General features: G+C 46.5%; 1 protein-coding gene across 2 annotated transcripts; it reads left to right on the forward strand.

Annotated features, from left to right (window-relative positions):
- The first annotated feature begins 1,377 nt into the window (after nt 1-1,377).
- On the forward strand, nt 1,378-4,889 carry LOC143810092 (protein kinase C delta type-like). Of its 2 annotated transcripts, XM_077292985.1 has the most exons (6): nt 1,378-1,637; nt 2,722-2,972; nt 3,167-3,185; nt 3,394-3,945; nt 4,072-4,115; nt 4,266-4,889. In XM_077292985.1, exons 1-4 carry the CDS (start codon nt 1,392-1,394, stop codon nt 3,394-3,396), a joined length of 519 nt encoding a protein of 172 aa, XP_077149100.1. In that variant the 5' UTR covers nt 1,378-1,391; the 3' UTR covers nt 3,397-3,945; nt 4,072-4,115; nt 4,266-4,889. The 2 variants fall into 2 exon arrangements, with proteins under 2 accessions (XP_077149100.1, XP_077149099.1); XM_077292984.1 differs by lacking the exons at nt 1,378-1,637; nt 2,722-2,972 and having other exon boundaries at nt 3,006-3,945.
- The last annotated feature ends 16,551 nt before the right edge of the window (nt 4,890-21,440 follow it).

Below are 21,440 nucleotides of genomic sequence, written 5' to 3' on the forward strand. Positions count from 1 at the left end.
CTATGATGGAATTGTTGAAAATATCTTAGTAGGGTTTTAAATTGTTCAAGATCATCCTCTGTCCTAGATTTGTCCATGTCTCTTACATGTTCCTTGATACATACGTGAAGTTCTCTAGCAAGGAGACCAATGTAGATTTTCCCACCTGGACATCGGGTGTGATAGATCACCCATTAAAAGGTGTCTGATGTCATATGTCTAATTTAATGAAATTCCCCTGAAGGTAGCCCTCTCAGGTGTGTTCATAGTTGTCAATAATTGTGTCCTGTCCTGTTTATGAGACTAGGACACCTGCTGATTTGTGCTATGTCTTCACATGTCTGTGTGGATGTGACGTCATAAGTCGTCTGCACCACAAATAATATGGGAGTGAGCGGTGACATCTTACTCCTTTAATCCCCATTCTCCTGATGATGCCTGAGAGCGGGCGAAACATGTTGGGGGATTAATGTTTATAGATTTAGGGCGACAGGACCTGCATTACAATAACGGTGACAATCCGCCAGTATATAACTAATCGCTGACTGCAGCAGTAAATGGTACGGTGTATTCACTGCCTGTGACTGTGACACAATAGCACAAAGAAGCCGTAATAACAGGGTCATTTTCATTTATGGGGGTTTTAATTGTTTTCTTTGTGTTACATGTAAATAAAGCGATATTATAAAGAGGAAGAAGAAGATTTCGGTGACCCCAGAGATGAGCAGCAGTGACCCGTCCTTCCCATGGGTTGTGGTGGGATTACTGTAAATCACGTGATGGGTTATTGGGAACGGTACAACCTGTATTATATATAGCACTGATGGCTTTATTATATACTGCCCCAATATCACCTGGTAAGAGGTAATAATTGGTAGAAAGTGTTGGTTATACAGAGAATATAAAAGCTCAGGAAGAGTTTACAGCTCCGTGTATTCTGTCCTTGAGGTGCAGTAGAGCCGGCTGGGTGGCACTGGGGGTAATAGGTGCGCACCACTTTGGTGGAATAGACTCTTGGGAGAAATGATAAAGGGAAATGGGACATCGAGGAAATATGTGATAAGAAACATAGAAAATCTAATAAAAATATTAACTTTACAATACAAAAATAATGTAAGTTATAAAATGTAACGATGATGAAACACAGAGGGATTAATTATCTAATAAATAAACCACTGGAAGTCGCCATGAAGTTCTCTGCCGTTCCTCTGGACTCTAAACTGTCACCCATGATGCCCACATCACAGTGTATAGGGCAGAGCAGGGCCAGGAGCCGCTGCCTGGCAGGAGCCACCTGAGGGTTCCGTCACCTCTGACCTCTGGTCACCTGCACACAACCAACTGCCGTTTACTTTCAACTGTCGGCAGAAGTGATTGGACCGAAGTCTACAGGCGGGAAGAGATTACGGAGAATGGCGACTACTGGACGAGGAGAAGAGAGCGAGAAGAGGAGCGAGGAGAAGTGGCGCGAGGAGAAGAGGAAGAGGGAAGAGGACAGCGTGACCGGATTAAAGAAGAAAAGGAGACGAGACAACAGCGGATTGGAGGAGCCAACACCTGGATGCAGCGGAGACCCTGGATCATCCGGCCCCTATGCCAGGCTTAACATCAGCCGCTTCAACATCCACCAGGTCCTAGGTAGAGGCGCCTTTGGCAAAGTAAGGCCTACATATTTGTTATTTATTTGAAATCTGAGATTTTTCATATATCCCCATGTATTGTTCTCTGTTATCAGCCATGTCTTGCTTTGTTATTGCTCATTGTAGTGTCCTTCTGTGAGATGAGGTATAAGACATCACCATAGTTAGGGCTAGTGCTGCTATAACCTGGTATCCTTCTATACTGGAGGGTTCATCTCAGGGGTCACAGCTGTAGAGGGCAGGGGACATTATTTTTTTCTCCTATCAGGCTGCCATATTGTACATACATTTGTCTCTGTGTTTTTATTAAATCTAGATAATCAATGATATTTGGACCATACTAATGCCAACTCAATGCCTCTACTAATGCTTACTCAGTTTATTTCCATATGGTAACAGAGGAAAACCCTTTAAAAAGTCATCGTCATTTTAATTTTTATTTCATAAATCAATAGCAAACATGAAAATAAGCAGCTTTGTAATAATTCTAATCAGATAAATCTTCTTTCTCCACCAAGACTGATTTTTCATATTCTATATTCTCAATTTCTGGGTAAACTCTGTATTTAGTGAAGACAGATTGTTACATTACTGAGAGGAGATGACAGTTGGTGCTGATAATATTCTATGTAGTGGAGAGGAGGGGCTAAATGCAAAACTCCTCCCTCCTCCTCCCCCCTCCCTTCTGCATAGAATATTATCAGCACCAACTGTCATCTCCCCTCAGTAATGTAACAATCTGTCTTCACTAAATGCAGAGTTTACCCAGGTACATAGAATTTTGAAAATAAAAAATCATTCCTGGCGGAGAAAGAAGCCGATTTGGCTGATAAAATGTATTACAAAGTTAAATATTTTCATGTGTATTATTGTTTTATGAACTAAATATTAAAATGACAAATATTTATTAAGACCTCTCCATAGCCCATCCATGGAGCAGGCAGTGCATTGTTCTGATAGATAGATCCGCTCCTCTATATGGTCCTGGTCACTAGCAGACTGAGCGATCACTCAGTTTTCTCATGCGCCTTGTGGACTATAAAATCCAGATCCTTCCACCCCTGCAGACACCTTCTAAGTATTCTCCATTTGTGTTTTTCAGGTGGTCCTGGCATCTGTCCCCGGCAGTAACATCAACGTGGCCGTCAAAATGATCACCAAAAGGGACAACGAGGACACCATCTTGAGAGAGCGGTGGATACTCCTGGCGGCCAGACACTGCCCATTCCTGTGCCACCTCTATGCCGCACACCTGTCTCAGCACAGGGCATATTTCATCATGGAGTACCTGTCCGGTGGCAGCGTGGAGGATTTGATCAGGATGTGCGGCTGCCTGAACATCGGCAATGTGAGGTGAGAAAGCAGAGAATGTACCTAAAAGAGAACTAAGAGAAAGGGAAAAAAACTGAGGTCAGGGTGCAGCTAGGGGAGCACTGGCAGGGCATATATTTAGGGTGCTGGAAGCAGGAGGTGGGGTGCCATGGTATTTGGGGATTGCCAGAGAAGGATTTCATGACATTGATTCTGCACTCTGTTCTCTCCATCAGATTCTACACAGCAGAGATGGTAAGTGGCCTCCAGTTCCTCCACGGACACATCGTCCACCGGTAAGCAGAACTTTCCTCCTTCTCTCTGTCCCCTTTACAAGCTGTAGATATGGCCCCCGGCTTCCCTGGTGTCCTGCCGCCTATTCTGCCGTATTTTGTAGTGACCCATTTTCCATCTCTTGTATCACTGGACAGATTTCTTATTTTGTTTTCTTCTTTCATTGCAGTGACATAAAGCCGGATAACATCATGTTGGATGCAGATGGCCACATCCGTATCATCGACATTGGGCTTGCCCAAGATGGCGTCTCCTCCTCCAAAAACATCTCTGGAGTGACGGGCACTTTCCATTACATGGCCCCTGAGGTGCATCGTAGAAAACGGTATGGCGCAGCAGTGGACTGGTGGATCCTGGGGATTGTGGTGTCCAGGATAGCAGCAGGGCGATATCCATTTTACAACGGCCCCGTCAAGCAAATGGCTTTCAAATCCATCATCAACGAGAAGCCAAAATTTCCAACTTGGCTTGATGCTGACGTGAAACATCTCATCAAGAAGCTGCTGCGCAAAGACCCTCAGACACGCCTGGGTGTGAGCGGGAACATCAGAGAGCATCCATTCTTTACCACCATCGGCTGGGAGGATCTGGAGGAAAGGAGAGTAGAGCCACCATTTACACCATTCAGGCCAGTTCTGGAGAACCACCATCTGCAGTGGCCGGAGCACACAGTCCTTCACCCCGTGGCCGGATTTACGTACGTGTCACCAAGCTGGACCCAGTAAGTATCTCCTACTCTGGGGATAACACTCATCAGGTGCTGTTCTCTCATTGTGGTAATCATCATCATCGATCTTACCTTTTTTCACTTTTTCTGACAGTGACTTTATGTTTCTATTTTTCTTAGGTGGATGAAAAGATCTGGACTGTGAAAGAATTCACGACCATCTGGTGAGTGACCGATGTACACACAGGACACCTATTATGTCAGTACATTGCATCTGATGTTATATAGCAGAATGGTTCATTATAAAGACCATTCCCCTAATATAACATAAAATCCGGTAGATAGATTTCCTGTCTTCCTCTTATGTCTTGCAGGATGAGCCCGTGCCAACTGCCCAGAACTTCATGCCTCCTGACCCGTGCCTCACGTCTCTGCTGCTGTACGTCACCTCGGCTGCCCTTCAACATCATCTCTCTCTATACCATCTTCATGCCGGACCACTGCCATTGCTGCCCCAGACCCTTGACCTCCTGGGCTGGCATCTAACATCCCTCCAGCCCGAAGATCTTCTACCCCAGGAGCGGCCTGTGCTAAGTTTCCATCTGGTGAGTTCAGGAACAATAGTCGCAGCTTTCTGTCCTGGGGCCGCTGAGCAGCAGCATGTAAGGAGCGGCCATTATCCCTGAACTCACCTTAGCACAGGCCTGGTAAGTATCGCACCCATCACACATCACCCACACTACATGGTCAGTGCAGGTCCCCACACTACATCATCAGTACAGGCACACACATAGCACACAGTACATATCAGCACATAGATGTAGGACATAGATCGGCTTCTGATCCTGAGATTTAATCAGATCGCCATATTTGGGGTCAGGAAGGAATTTTTCCCCCTAATATGAGGACAATTGGCCCATTCCTCATAGGGGGTTTTCGCCTTCCTCTGGATCTACACGGCCTTAAATAGGTTTAGTATAATAGATTAATAAGTAGAATCACACTAGTAGCTCAAAAAAAGTTATAATAAAATAAAATGTTCTTACTTTAAAAGAAAAAATAGTTCCTATAAATAATAATTAGTCCAAGTAAAGAAACATATATATTTTACATGACAGGTATGTATATTACACAGGTTAGGTACATTACACAGGTTAGGTATCAGCCTTTGATCTTGGGATTCATTCTGATCGCCATATTTGGGGTCAGGAAGGAATTTTCCCCCCTGATATGAGGATAATTGGCCGATTCCTCACAGGGGGTTTTCGCCTTCCTCTGGACCAACACGGCCCATAGATAGGTTTAGTAAAATAGAATAAATAAGTAGCTTCTTATGTTTATAATAAAAAATATATAATTTATGTAAAATAATATAATATTTTGGATTTACAATAATATAGTCGACACAAATATAAACGTAAATTAGCCGAAAAATAGAAATTACTTTTATATAATAAACATTTATATAATAATAATAATTTTAAAAATATATATTTTTTTACATTAAACTTACGTATACACATTAGCTATGAGCCCTTGATCCTGGGATTCATTCTGATCGCCATATTTGGGGTCAGGAAGGAATTTTCCCCCCTAATATGAGGATAATTGGCCGATTACTCACAGGGGGTTTTCGCCTTCCTCTGGACCAACACGGCCCATAGATAGATTTAGTCTGATAGATGAATAATTTACACATATACATGATAACCTCATCTATAAATAAAATCTTCTTTTTACCCCTATACCTTTGTGTTGCCTTTACTCCATTGCTCGTCCATGTAGTCATTATTATACTGCCCCCTATGTCTGGTGGGCGCATACAGCAGTGTCCCCCACACTCCAGGCCTCACGGCCCCAACACATCATGGTGTCAGGATTTCCTTCGTATTTCTCGGGGAGAGAACCTGCGGCAGCTTCTGAGGCCTCGATAATAATTCCATCCTCAGTGCAAAATGAAGGAAATCCTGACACCATGATGTGTTGGGGCCGTGAGGACTGGAGTTTGGGGATCAATGTCACACATGAGACAAAGCTGGATGAGCCCCAATATCGTTATATCCAATGGGGATAAATCAGGTAATTGCTCTGATTTCTGGGAGTGTCAGGTCCAGAGCAGGAGACTCTGGGGCCTTTCTCCACTTCCGCTAATAAATGAGAACACTGAGCCGCTCCATCCTCTATTACCTCAGAACTTCCTAACGACAGAGAAGAATGGGTTTCCTATACCAGACCCCCATATCATAGACAGCCAGTCTGATTAGATCCTCCAGAAAAGATTAATGAAGAAGGAGAATCCCCTGCAGAGAGGCGTCCACAGCAAGAGATGTGATAGTAAGGCCATGTTCACACGTTGCGGTTTTTACCGCGGAACCGCAGCGATTTTGCCGCTGCGGGTCCGCTGCAGTTTCCATTGCATTTACATTTACATGTAAACCTATGGAAACCGCAAACCGCTGTGCACATGCTGCAGAAAAAAAACGCGCAGAAACGCAGCGGTTTACATTCCGCCGCATGTCACTTCTTTCTGCGGAACTGCAGCGGTTCTGCACCCATAGACCTCCATTGTGAGGGTCAAACCCGCAGTAAAACCCGCTGATGAAAAAATATCTGCGGGTTTTATGCGGTTTTGGGTGTAGAAACCGCTGCAGCAGGAAGTGCGGGGAAGCGGGAGGAAGGGCGTGGGCGGAAGTGCGTTGGCAGAGTGTGGCTGTCATCATGGAGGCATATCGTCGCATGGGGATCGATGTCGGTCGTTTGATCGATTTGGTATGTATGTGTGTTTGTGTATATGTGTGTGAAGTCTGCATGTGTGCGTGTGCGTGTGCGCGTGAGTGTGTCCCCATGCGACGATAGTGCCACCCAATTGTGCTAAGTCGCCGTATGGGATTACTACTTGTCCCTGTGTTTCCGGCGACTTAGCACAATTGTAAGTAACACAAAACACAAACACATACAATAAACGTAACATACATGACAGACATTACATACACCATATAACAGAGTATATACTCACCGTACAGCACATACAGGTACGCGAAGCCCTCGCCCCTAGGAAAAAATCCCCCAAAAATAAACCAAATCCATACTCCCTGTCCGCAGAATCCAATAACAAGTGTCCCACGCCGATCGCTTGCTCTCCGGCGATACACTACCAGGAGCGAAGCTCCTAGCATTGTATCGCGTACTTTACCGGAGTTCAGCGGCTCCGGCGTCTCTATTTACGGCAGTACCGCTGCGTGTGAACTTTCCCATGCAGCACTGCCGTAAAGCGAGAGTACCGGGGTCAATGAACGCTGGTAAACTCTCGCGCATGCGCAGTAACACACCGACAGGAGCCATAGCTCCTGTCAGTGTGTTGCTGCAGCCGTGGAGAGCAGACACATCTCCGGATGTGTCTGTTCTCCATGGCAGATCTTTGTGGGACCCTTGTTGGATTTCTGTGGACAGGGCCAGGGAGTATGAATTTGGTTTGTTTTTTTATTTCTTTTTTCAGGTCGAGGGTCTTCAGATGGATTGAGCGTATAATATAGGGTTTGTCAAAAAGTGGGTGTCTTTATTTCATTAAAATATTTTTTTCTAGTGTTTGTGTTTTTTTTAACCCTTTCATAGGATTAATAATGGATAGGCGTCTTATTGACGCAAATCCATTATTAACCGGGCTTAATGCCACCTTACTATAGCAAGGTGGCATTAACCCCTCATTACCCCATATCCCACCGCTACACAGGAGTGGGAAGAGAGGGGCTAAGTGCCGGAATTGGCGCATCTTTTTGATGCACCTTTTCTGGGGCGGCTGCGGGCTTCTATTTGTAGCCGGGGGGGCAAATATCCATGGCCCCTTTCCTAGGCTATGAATATAAGCCCACAGCTGTCTGCGTAGCCTTTCTGGCCTAAAAATATAAGGGGACCCCAACACTTTTTTGGGGGGGCTCTCCCTATATTTGAGAGCCAGAAAGGCTACGCAGACAGCTGTGGGCTTATATTCATGGCCTGGGAACAGCCAGGGGTATTTTAACCCCTTCCCAGGCCACAAATATTGGCCCATGGCTGTCTGCCTAGCCTTTCTGGCCTAAAAAAAAATAGGGGGACCCTACGCAATTTTTTTGGGGGGCCCCCTATATTTTAGTGCCAGAAAGGCTATGCAGACAGCTGTGGGTTAATATTCCTAGCCTGGGAACAGCCATGGGTATTTTAACCTTTTCCCGGGCCACAAATATTGGCCCACGGCTGTCTGCCTAGCCTTTCTGGCCTAAAAATATAGGGGGACCCTATGTCATTTTTTTTGGGAGGGTCCCCATATATATTTTTTTTATCCTTTTAATAGGATTATGGATTGGCGTCTTATTGATGCCTCTCCATTATTAACCGGGCTTAATGCCACCTTGCAATAGCAAGGTGGCATTAACCCCTCATCACCCCATATCCCACCGCTACACGGGAGTGGGAAGAGAGGGGCTAAGTGCCGGAATCGGCGCATCTTTTAGATGCGCCTTTTCTGGGGCGGCTGCGGGCTTCTATTTGTAGCCGGGGGGGGGGGGGGCAAATAACCATGGCCCCTTTACTAGGCTATGAATATAAGCCCACGGCTGTCTGTGTAGCCTTTCTGGTCTCAAAATATAGGGGGACCCCAACACTTTTTTTTTTTGGTGCTCTTCCTATATTTGAGAGCCAGAAAGGCTACGCAGACAGCTGTGGGCTTAATATTCATGGCCTGGGAACAGCCAGGGGTATTTTAACCCCTTCCCAGGCCACAAAGATTGACCCACAGCTGTCTGCTTTCCCACTCTGTTGCTGATAATTCCACTGTAGGCCACGCTAATTTAGGCCACATCGCCTATTTGTTAACTTTTTGGGTAAAGTAGTGTTTAGTTTAGGGGTTGGATTGTTATTAGGGTTGGTGTTGAGATTAGGGTTATGGTTTTGAAAGCTAGAGTGTTGAGTGTAGAGTGTCTTGCAGGTTGCAAACAAGCTGTGGCACCGGCAATCCAGAGCTTATCGTGAGCCCACCCAGCAACACATATAGCCGCACGCCCCGCTCAGGATTGACGGCGCCAGAGCTTGTTTTTAACCTGCGACACACGGACGTGTTTATTGCAAGTTGAAATTAGCCCTTTGGGATAGTTGCCAATGACTTTGAAGTTACAACACTGTGTTCTCTGTTAGGGCAGCCGTTATGTTGTGTTTGGTTTTTTCGGGGTGTAATTTGGTGTTTGGGTTTCTTGTTTGTCCTTGGGTTAATGTAGGGGTTATATTTAAATATATTCCAATTTTAGAAAAACATTTCTTTAACATTACTTTGCTGTTCGATATAGTATCAAATGACACTATTGTAATCATTGTAGGTTTGTGATTATCCTGCCCTTTGGGACCCTGCAGATGAGTCTTATAAAGACAAGTATTTCCGTGAGCTTGCATAGACCAAAATATTTCGTGACCTGTTTCCGGAATGGGACTCCTATCCAGGGGCAACGCAACTGCAAATTGGTAATTATAATTTTATTTAGTAATTAAAAATTGATTGTATTACAAATGTACTTTGATTATATATCTAAACATTTTTTTTTGTTTCTTTTTATTTTTTTTGTAGAAAAAGATGTGAAGCAAAGGTGGCGCTCCGTCAGGGACAGGTTTAACAAGTACATCAATACCTGCGCTAGAAGTGGCTCGTCACCAAGTAAGAAAACGTTCCCGCTTAACGACAAGCTACAATTCCTTATCACCAGCCAGACATTGCGGAGGTAATTTAGAAACCACAAATATACATGTAGCCTGTTTCCATGTGCACTTGCACAGTTGGCTGTGTAATCAACCCTGTGTCCTGCCACCGCGTTAAACACGCTGCATCAAGATGTGATAGTATAGTGAAGACAGGATTTTCATAAATCCCGTCTGCACTATGCTTCTAAAGACAAAGGTGTCATACCTACCCTACGTAACCACACATGCGTTGTGTGTCTTGACACCACTTCCTTTTCTATTTATCTTGCGTTGGCGCTTCCACTCCACAAGATAATTTATTTATAACATGTGGTGATAACGCATGACTTACATGAAAACAGGCGTTATCACTACACAAGCAAAATAGTGGACATACATGTTGACGTAGCAGCCTATTTGCTGCATGTAAAACTTTGCTCCTTCGCAGCTTTCTAAAATTCTGTATTAATTATTGTTCTGTTTGTTTCTCACAGGACGGAAGGAAACATGTCAACGGCTGATGTGGATGACACCGACACAGAGGATGGAGCAGGCAGTTCCTCTGGAGCGGGAGGGACCATCTCTCCATCCATTACCACAGCTTCTGCTGCATCCACATCCGCTTCAGCAGCTGCTGAAGCATCTGGTTCTGCAGAAGCTGTGGTAATGGAGACGAGAGCTGCCTATCCGGTGGCAGCAGAGAAAAAAAACAAACAAACAAGAAGAGCAATGATGATCAAACAGTTCAAATTGCAACGTACACCCTGGATTTACTAAAAAATCTTCTTGCGAGGATCATTGTGATTCATTTGCATTGACTGTAGCAAGGAAGACTCGCTCACTGCCACTGGATAGGCAGTCTCTTTTTAGGTCTATGGTCCAGATGTCCCTCACCGCTCTGCAGGACCCTGCTCCAATTGTTCCTTATAACGAGGTTCTAATGGGGGTGTTGGGACTGTTTGGGCCCCAACATAGAACACAGGAACCACCTTCAAGACCACATTATTTTGGCAGCAGTCAACAAGGCAGTTATGCGGAGAGAGGAACAAATCAACAACTGGGCCAAAGTTCACACACAGACCCTACAAACTACGGGTATTCTCCAGATTATACATATCTGCAGTAGAATCAAAATTGGCTAATGCTCCAGTTGCACGTTGCCTTGACAAGGGGCTATTTACTTTCTTTCAAATTGAAAAATCTATGATTAAATTTTCCAATATTTCTTTGTTGTTCAAACAAACTTGTTTTTCAAAAATTATTCTCTGGTTTTTAGCCAATGGGGACAAGGCCTCTATGTCTGACGTTGTCCTGGGTATATGGGCACTGGATTATGGAATGGGGGTTGTGTTATTGTTATGTGTTCACTGCAGTATGAGATAGAGAATAGTACATTTGTTAAAACACACACCTTTTTTTTATCTAAAAAGAAACAAAAGAAAGTAAGCCAAAAAAATTCTTTATTTAAATTACAACCAAATGTTTTTTTTGGTACAAGACAAAAAAAATAATTAAACACAATTGTGTTGATTGTTGTCGATTCTGATTCATCGGGATCTTGACTTGTTTTCACAACAGTTTTCAGTGACGTAGGCAACTTTTTTTGCAGGGTCAGTGTAGATGCATCCATCTCTGCTGGTCAGGCTGCCCAACACCAGTACAGGAGTATTGCCAGTGCACGGCACCTTCTGGATTCATGAAGTAGTCAGTGAAGGATTCTCTCACACGCACACCCGAGTTGGACGGCCTGCCCAGACCCACGTTGACCACTGGATTAAATACTGGCTGCTGGTACTCCACATCTATGTCAGTGTTGAATTCACGAGCATAGTTGTGGAGTACACAGCAAGCCTTAATCACAGCGTCAACGGTGTCTGTGTCCAACTGGATGGCAGTGTGAAAGATCCTCCACTGACTAGTCATGATCCCAAAGGTGCATTCCACATATCTGCGTGCACGACTCAGACGATAATTAAAAATCCTCCGCCGGGCATTCAGTCCCCTTCGTGGGTATGGGCGCAGCAGGGTTGTCGTTAAGGGAAACGCCTCATCCGATACCATCACAAAGGGTACTGGATGTGTGGAACCCGGCAAAGGTCTTGGGGCTGGGAGCGTTCCGCCATCTTGAAGAATTTGCATCCCAATCTGTGACGTTCGCAACACCCGAGAATCCCCAGTACTACCATAGGCACCAACATCAATGGCAACAAATTTGTAATGGGCATCAGCCAACGCCATCAGGACCACTGAAAAATACTTCTTATAATTAAAGAAGCGTGATCCTGATCGTGGTGGCTGCTGAACCCTTACATGTTTACCATCGACTGCACCTATGCAGTTTGGGAAATTGGCCACAGACTGAAAGCCTGCTGCAACCTGCAGCCAAGTCTCCTCAGTTGGGGAAGGCATCACCATGGGCTGCAACTTCTGCCAGATGATGGTACATGTACACCTCACAATTTTAGAGATGGTAGATTTACCAACTCTAAATTGGAGGTGCAGGGATGTATAGCTCTCTCCTGTGGCCAAAAATCTGCAAAGAAACAAAAAAGAATATTAGAAGTGTCACACAAAAATTTAAGTAAACATGTCATTAGTTATGGTCGCTATAATATGCGTCCAGCACCTTTCATGTCTTATATAAAGCATTCTATAATGCTGGCCTTAACACCCGGCACAACACAAAGGGTGTAAACAAAAAAAAAAAAAAGTCTGTGACAACAGATGGGACTTGTGCACACACACATGCGAGATACGGCCGAGTGTTGCATAGTAATCGCCGGCCCTGCTGCCTGCACTCCGTTGTGGAGTGTGCGGCTCCATGTATTGCTATGCGGGTGCACACTGCGCTCCCGAGTGCAGGCGGCAGGGCCGGGAATTACCATGCGACACTCGGCCGTATCTCGCATGTGTGTGTGCTCCCCGCCTACCAGAGGGGGGGGTGTGTGTGTGTGTGTGTGTGTGTGTGTGTGTGTGTGTGTGTGTGTGTGTGTGTGTGTGTGTGTGTGTGTGTGTGTGTGTGTGTGTGTGTGTGTGTGTGTGTATATATATATATATATATATATATATATATATATGTGTGTGTGTGTGTGTGTGTGTGTGTGTGTGTGTGTGTGTGTGTGTGTGTGTGTGTGTGTGTGTGTGTGTGTGTGTGTGTGTGTGTGTGTGTGTGTGTGTGTGTGTGTGTGTGTGTGTGTGTGTGTATGTATGTGACACACCTGACGCAACCGTGGGCTGAATTATAACAACACGGATGGCTTGCAGGCAGAGGCGTAGCTAGGGTTTTGGTCCAGGGGGGGCGAAGGTTCTGAGTGGGCCCCTAACCAGGTAACCTTCATTACAATTCAGTGATGCGCCCTAATAGTGGAGGAGACCGTGCTGTTACTGAAGATAATCTCTATATAAAGACCAACACTGATATTACCGCCATATGGTCAGTGGTAGATACCAGTCCTACAGAACATATAACAGATCACTGCACAGTTACAGATAATGACTTACCTCTGACGTTCTTTCTGATAGAATTGTTCATTTTTCCCGTCTTTTCCATCTGGCCCAGACCGACATGACAACTTCTTCCAGCTACAACTCATCTGCAGAGATTACAACAAAGACACGTTTCACTTCTCACATTCCAGCACCATCACCATCTATTCCCAACCTGCACAACCTCCTCATCCTGCTGATACCTCAATACAGAGCCGCTGCTGCCGTATGTTTCCCTATTACTGCACCTGCTGTGTGGTTCTCTGTGCCCTCTAAATTCTAAAGCACCCCTCTATAATATAGTAATGCCGGGTGCAAGTGCCCTAGAAAACAGTGCCCACATTTTGTCCCCTAGAAAGTAATAATGCCCTCTGTGTGTGACCCTTTGATAGTCACAGTAACCTGAGTCCCCCTGTAAGAATAAGTGCCCACTTTACATTTAATAAAGTCCCAAGTCTCCCCCACTGTACAGCTCCCCTATACACAGTATGATGCCCCCCACTGTATATACTGACCCGTTAATATCCTCCAAACTGGCTCCAACAGTGTATGATGGCCCCGTCGCTGTAATCTCCACACTGAATGATGGCCCTCTAGATAGCCTCCATATAGCATAATACACCGGATAGTCCTCAATATGGTATAATACATTCCCCATAGGCCTCCATATAGTATCATGCACTCCCCATAGGCAGACCCTATAGTATAATGCCCTTCACATAGGAAGACTATATAGTATAATGCAGCTCCCATAGGCAGCCTCTATAAGGAAGGCTGTAAATGTGTCCCCAATCCCCTCCTCAAGGCATAAAAATTACCTCTCATTATACTCACCAATGGCTCTCACCAAGGCATCGCTGGTCTTGACTTAAGATCGCCATCCTCCATTACTGCTTCATCTGTATGACACATCCTACGTCATCCACACAGTGTCACCCATTGCGCTCCTGTGCAGGCGCACTTCTCTCTAGGCTGCTGAAAGCAGAGCCAAGTACTGTAGTGCATGTGCGCTGGGAAAGGCCAAAGGGCGCTGATGACCTGGAAATAAAGCCGGCGCATGCGCACTACAATACTGTGCTCTGACTTCAGCAGGGCAAAGAGAAGTGCACCTGCACGGGAGTGTGATAGAGGACACTGAATGCATGATGTAGGACGCATCTTCCACACGAAGAGGGACAGCGATCACAGGAAGAGGGTCGGAGCCGGATCAAGACTGTGACGCCCGGACTGCGCCATCCGTGAGTATAATAAAAGCTCTTTTTTGTGCCTTGCATAGAGGATTGGGGACATAGAGAGCATTCTAGAACACTATGTTAGGGTGTACAGATGCTGGCCGGACCTTATATGATGACAGGCTCCCACATGTAAAAGCCGTCCTGCAAGATTCCAGACGCTCGCAAACTTAAGAAAATAATCATTCTCCTTCTCATAAGCTAATCAGCAGTAAATAAATGATGTGCGAAGACACTTAGCGATCACATGTCAGTGTTCAGTGTCTGTCCAGATTGCAGGATAAACAAGACATACAAGTTTAAAGGGAACCTGTCACCCCGTTTTTTAAAGATGAGATAAAAATAGCGTTAAATAGGGGCAGAGCTGTGCTTTACATTGGTGTCTTTTGTGTGCCTTTATTCCCCAGCTATGCTGCCGAAATACCTTTGTAAAGTCGCCATTTTGGGCTGTCACTCACGCTGGTCTGGTCAAATGGGCGTGGTGACATCGCTGTTTCTTCCCCCAGACCTTGCTTATCTGTCCGTTGGTAGCGTAGTGGTGTGCGCCATCTTCCTGAGGCTGCGCGTGCGCAGATGGAGTGCTCGGCTTCCCGGGGCTTCAGGAAAATGGCCGCCGCGATCTCCATCTGCTCACGCGCGACATCCCGCAGCCATTTTCCTGAAGCCCCGTGCAGCAGAGCACTCCATCTGCGCACGCGCGGCCACAGGAAGATGGCCGCACCCACCGATCACCAGGGGAACAGCGCAGATCGCGTTCTTTTCCTTCACCTGGGCAGTGGATTCGGCAGCTGGACATGCGCAAACCACTACGCCACCAACGGACAGATAAGCAAGATCTGGGGGAACAAACAGCGATGTCACCACGCCCATTTGACCAGACCAGCGTGAGTGACAGCCCAAAACGGCGACTTTACAAAGGTATTTCGACAGCATAGCTGGGGAATAAAGGCACAAAAAAGACACCAATGTAAAGCACAGCTCTGCCCCTATTTAACGCTATTTTTATCTCATCTTTTAAAAACGGGGTGACATGTTCCCTTTAAGAACCTTCATTGCTTTATATACTGTGCCTGTATGTATGTATTCAAGGCAACAGATCAGACATATCAAATAGCAAATGACATGTGCCAAGATACTCATCATGCTGTGTGGAGAGTGTCCTCTGGTCCTGGGGGCTGCTCCTCAGGCTCCTCCAAGTCAGATGCTGCAGACATCATGTGCAGGCAGTGAGCTCAGGTCAGTCAGAGGCAGAGACCCCCTGCGCCCCCGGCTGCTGCTGCTGCTGGAGCTGATCACTTCTCTGCAGCAGGGAGCTTTGAAGCAGAGCGCGCTCAGCCAGGATTGGGTGAGTGACCTCCCTTCCCCCTCTCCTCCACAGACTGCAGAAGAGCGATCACATGACTCACTCCCTGCACTCTGATTGGAGGCCTTCTCTTCTCTCTGCTGACTCCCTGTGAGTGTTTGTACCGTGCATGTTACTTTAGCTACATACACAGTACAAACGCAGGGGAAATTACAGATAAACATTGACCGGAGGCAGGGGCCCCTAACGCCGGCCCTGACAGTAGCGTAGCTCCGGGTGGGCCCCCTCAGAGCACAGGGCCCGGGGCGACCGCCCCCTCTGCCCCCCTGGTAGCTACGCTACTGCTTGCAGGGATAAAAGCACTACAGTAAGCGCAGTTACATGGTGGCATGTGATGCTGTCAAATCCCATTCTTCCCTGATGGCGCTGAAATCATGCAGAGCAGGGGAGAATGATGACAGCATCTTCATCACCTGCCGCCAGAGAACAGAGCTTCCTGTAACGCTTGTTCACCACTGCAATGCGTGTCACACAGAGGACATCAATGTGTGTTCTCCATGTGCACGTGCGTGGGACACTATGTGGAACGTGCAAATGTTAACAATCTGGCATGTCAGCGTGTTTTGCCAACGGACACACGGCCGCCCAAAACAAGCTGACGTGCATAGATGAGTGGGTCAGTGTCTCCAGGAGATATGAAAAATTTCATCACACATACTGGACACACAGACGTGTGAAAGAGCCCTAACGACATTCAAACAAAATAATTAGTTACTTACTGCAAGGTGATGAGCAGCCTTTCCTCAGCAGAGATGGCCTTCCTCATCACTGTGTCTTGCAGTGTCAAATGGGGTGCCAGGATGGTGAGCAGTCTGTCGAACACCAGAATGGATAGCCGACAAAAAAAGGAATTTGTCAGGATATCTGAAAATTGTAAAAGACAAAAAAAAAAAAAAAGGGTTACTTCACATATAACATTGTTTGAAAAAACAGTGAAATTTGTCTTTCAATTGATTTCAACGTACCTCCTCAAGTCATTGTAAAGGACATAAAAGTGCCCCTTCTGTGTGCGCTGTGCTACAAGAGGGTGCACCCACATTCTTTTCTGTGCACGCCTTCTCTGCCACTGCTGCCTCTAAAATAAAAAAAATATATATATATATATATATATATATATATATATATATATATATATATACATTGTTTAAAACACAACACTGTGAAAAATATTTGAAACATGCCTGTAAAGCAATGCGGAATATGTTAACCCAATATAAAAAAAAAACAAAAAAAAAAAAAAACAGACATCTGCTTACCTGACGTGTATGACGATTCAGGATTAGCAGCAGCAACCCCAGGATCGCAATCCGGTGTGGGGTGCGGAGCTGGATCTGCGGGCTGCGATCTGGCCTACGATCAGCACTCTGCGGAGCGCTGTCACTGTTCAAAATACGTCCACTCATTTTGGTGTGTTATTCCCAAAATGGAGGATGGAAGAAGAAAAGGGTTGGACAAGGAAATGACATCATTTCTTTTTTTTTTTTTTTCTCCCCACTGCAGTTCAAGCTTTATTTGTGTCAAACACACAGACAATCTGCAGAGAAAACCGCACTAAATACCGCATCAAAAACCGCACCAAAAACCGCACCTGCGTTTTCTGCCAAGAGCTGCGGTTTTTAGTGCAGAAAAATCCGCAGGAAAATCTGCAACATGTGCACAAAGCCTAACAGCTTTTGTGTCATTTCCTAGTGATCTGTATCTGGAAATAAAGGATGACAATCAAAATGGCCGCCATTATCCCTCCTACAGGGGACATCACTAAGCTTTCATACACCCTGAACAGTACATGGTGTAATGACACATCCCCTCACATTACCACTGTTACAGAGGTGCCATAAAGCTCTCATAGATCCATGGTCAGCATTAGGGGTAGGCAGACTTGGCATCTGCTTAGTACCCTCACTCCTCCAGGGGCCCCCAGCCAGTGGTATACCGTTAATAGCGGCATACCACGCAGCCGCTAATACCGGCACACCATGAGGCCACTATGGGATCCGTGGGTCAGGGGATGCCGATACAGTTGAAAGCAATGATAGAGGAGAGAGCGTCATCTGAAGCTCCCTCTCCCATCATTCCCCTCTATTTCTGACGCAGTGGGTACGCGATGACGTCAATTAATCGCGCACCATGTTATGCCGGGCAGTGGAGCTGCTGAGACGCTCTGCAGCAGCGGGGGAACTAGGAGGAGAGGTGAGTATTGAATTTTTTTTCATATATTAGTGAGTACGTGCAGCCATAATACGGCAGGACAGTTGGGCTACATGATACTCTATGGGGTGGCTGCATTATACGCTATGGCAGTGTTCCCCAACTCCGGTCCTCAAGAGTCACCAGCAGGTCATGTTTTCAGGTTTTCCTTAGTATTGCACAAGTGATGGAATTATTGCCTGTGCAGGTGATGCAATTATTACCTCTTCAATATTAAGGAAATCCTGAAAACATGACCTGTTGGTGGCTCTTGAGGACCAGAGTTGGGGAACACTGCTCTATGGGGTGCCTACATTATACTCTATGTAGTGGCTGCATTATACTCTGAGGGGGGATGCATTATACTCTGAGGGGGCTCCACCATACTCTATCAATGACTATGACTATGGAGTGCATTATCCTTTATGGGGGCTGCATTACACTCTATAGTACTATGGGGAGTGCATTATACTATATGCACTATATGGAACCTGCATTATACTGTATGGAAGGCTATGGGGAATGCATTATACTATATGAAGAACTATGGGGTGGAGTGCACTACATGAAGGACTATGGGGGGTGCATTATTCAATATTGAGGACTAAAATTAGTGTATTATACTATTTGGAGGACTGAGGAGTATATTTGTCACTACTCTGTTGTCGGGTGTCCTGGGACCAGGGGCTCATTCCCTGTCCCTAACACTAGGGGCCCCTAGCTTGCCCTGTTCCCCAGGTTACTTCTGATGATGATGAAGATGCTGTGGCCACATACCTTGCCTTAACTCCACCCTCAGTCTGCACCCTTACCGCACGCAGGAAGGAGGTGATTAATAGTGTACCGTAATATACAAACCAGACTAACAAGATAATACGAACAGGGGTAACGAAAAATACCAAACATACAACCCCCCCATAGAATATAATACAGCCCATCTCCCCATAGAATATAATGTAGCCCCATCAAAGAGTATGATGCAATCCTCCCTCATAAAATCTAATACAGCCCCCCATAGAATATAATGTAGACCCCCATGGAATATAATACAGTCCACCTCCCCATAGAATATAATGTAGCCCCCATAGAATATAATGCAGCCCCCCATAGTATGTAACACAGCCTTCCCCATAGAATATAATGCACCCCCCATAGTATATAACACAGCCTCCCCCATAGAATATAACGTATAATGTACCCACCTTAGTATACAACACAGCCCACATAGTATACAGCACAGCCCGCATAGTATACAGCACTGCCCGCATAGTATACAGCGCAGCCTCATAGTATACAGCGCAGCCTCATAGTATACAGCGCAGCCTCATAGTATACAGCACACAGCCTCATGGTATACAGCACACAGCCTCATGGTATACAGCACACAGCCTCATGGTATACAGCACACAGCCTCATGGTATACAGCACACAGCCTCATGGTATACAGCACACAGCCTCATGGTATACAGCGCAGCCTCATAGTATACAGCACACTGCCTCATAGAATGCAGCGCAGCTCTCCCCCCCAGAATGGCCCCACAGTCCAGTACTCACTGTTATAGAGTAAAAAAAAAAACAACAAACAACACAGCACACTCCTCACCTCTCCTCGTGCCCGCGCTGCTTCCAGTTCCTGCTCCTGCCGGCACACAGTGAGTGCGCGGCAGTGTCTGTCAGAGGCAGAGTGGGGAATGATGAGAGAGGGAGCATCAGCTGACGCTCTCTCCTCCATCATTGCTTTGAACTGTACCGGCAGACGCCGGTATAGTTAAATGCGGCGGGGGAGTCGGCGCTGGCGGCAGGCGGGCCCCCTGCCTCACAGGGGCCCCATAGCAGCTGCATGATGTGCCGCTAGCTGGGGGCCCCTGGGGGAGCGAGGACCTAGGCAGCTGCCTGCCCCTAACGCCGGCCCTGCCTGCAGGGGCCCCCTGGAGCCTCCGGGCCCCTGTGCAGCTGCACAGGTTGAACAGGCGGTATGTCCGCCCATGGCCGGAACAGAAATCATTGTTCTCAGCAGCACATCGCCGTTGCAAACTGTAGGTGTGCTGCTGGTAACATGATACTGTATGGTGATCTGTTAGTGATCTATTAGTGATTGTTCTGTTCCCATCATTCTTTCTCAGACGGTGTAAAGAGGCCGGGAAACAAGCGTTGAACAACTTCAGTATTGTCGATCACATTCCTTTAGTGGCCTGAACTCAGCACTTGTAAATACAACAGAAATGCTTCTGTGTGATGTGCAATATGTTAGGATTTGAGGCCCCATTTTAAACTTTGTCTAGGGCCCCACTTTGCCTAAAACCATCCCTGCCTGCAGGGTGGCTAATAATGAGGGCAATCTGGCCAGTTTATCTGTCTCCGGGGGGCCCCTGGCCAGATTGCCATCATGGGATTGCAGCTCCGCTGCCTGCAAGAGAAAAAGGCAGCGGAGCTGCAGGGAATGGATCCATCCTACTTCCTGCCACACAGCAGCGGCTGAATGACATCATCATTTAGCGCCACGGCTGTGTGAGACAGGAAGCTGCCAGCGATGGTGCGGCTTCAGGATACTGTGTGAGCAGAGGTGAGGTGTGTGTGTGCAGAGAGGTGAATGGTGCTGTGTGTGTGTGTGTGTAGGTGGAGGAGAGGGCAATGATGGGGGTGACGGGGCCGAAGGCAATGATTGGGTTGATGGAGAGGGCAATGATAGGGGTGGTGGGGCAGGAGGAAATTATGGTGGCAGTGGAAAGGACAATGATGGGGGTGGTGGGGAGGAGGCAATGATGGAGGTGGTGGAATGGGCAATGATATGGGGTGGTGGGGGAGAAAGCAATAATGGAGGTGGTGAAGAGGTCAATCATGGGGGGTGGAGGATAGGGCAATAATGGGATGCGGGGGATTTATAATGGGTTTAAGAACAGGGGGAGGTGGAGGAAGACATTATTATCGATTATTATGTCTAACACAGTCCCTTAGTATAAAGTGTACTCACTTATGTATAGCACAGTCCCTTAGCTTTGTCGCCTTAAAAGGAGGGGGGCCCAGGCACATTTCCTGCACAGGGGCCCCAAGCAGTCTGTGTCCGCCCCTGGCCAGGTGGATGGGCTACAGAACCCCAGCCAGTGGAGTCATCAAACAGCAGAAGAGACTGCTGCATGACTTGGGGCTTAGGCTGGTTTCACATTTGCGGTTGCGTCCGCAGTGTTTCTGATGCATACATCCACATGCGTCTTGATTTCCTATCTTTAACATTGTAGACGCAGGTGCATGCGTCCCGCATTTGCTTACGAATGCGTTTTTTAGCGGTGTGCGGCGGGGCGCGGCTAACCCACCATGTTGGAATTTTTGAGGCAGCAAATGTCCTTCAAATATGCGCAGGCATGCGCATGCAGATGAGTGCGTTAAAAACCGCATTACTGTCTATGGGAACGCATGTGTTCGCATGTCTTTGCATACGCATGCGTTCGATGCACTTTGAACTGTGCATGTCCAGGAACTGATTTAGACATGCCCATTGAAACACGCCCTCCTGGAAATATCAAACGCATGCGCATAAAAAGAACAAACGCATGTAAAAACGCATGCAAACGCTGCAGTTTTTT

This window comes from Ranitomeya variabilis, chromosome 2, assembly GCF_051348905.1.
Source record: "Ranitomeya variabilis isolate aRanVar5 chromosome 2, aRanVar5.hap1, whole genome shotgun sequence".
NCBI classification, from domain to species: Eukaryota; Metazoa; Chordata; class Amphibia; order Anura; family Dendrobatidae; genus Ranitomeya; species Ranitomeya variabilis.

Bases quoted from the DNA above. Each gene is read 5' to 3' on its own strand.
- LOC143810092 (XM_077292984.1), top strand. From the start codon at position 3,416: ATGTTGGATGCAGATGGCCACATCCGTATCATCGACATTGGGCTTGCC. The intron at 3,946-4,071 runs GTAAGTATCTCC...TATTTTTCTTAG, and splicing joins GTGTCACCAAGCTGGACCCA to GTGGATGAAAAGATCTGGAC.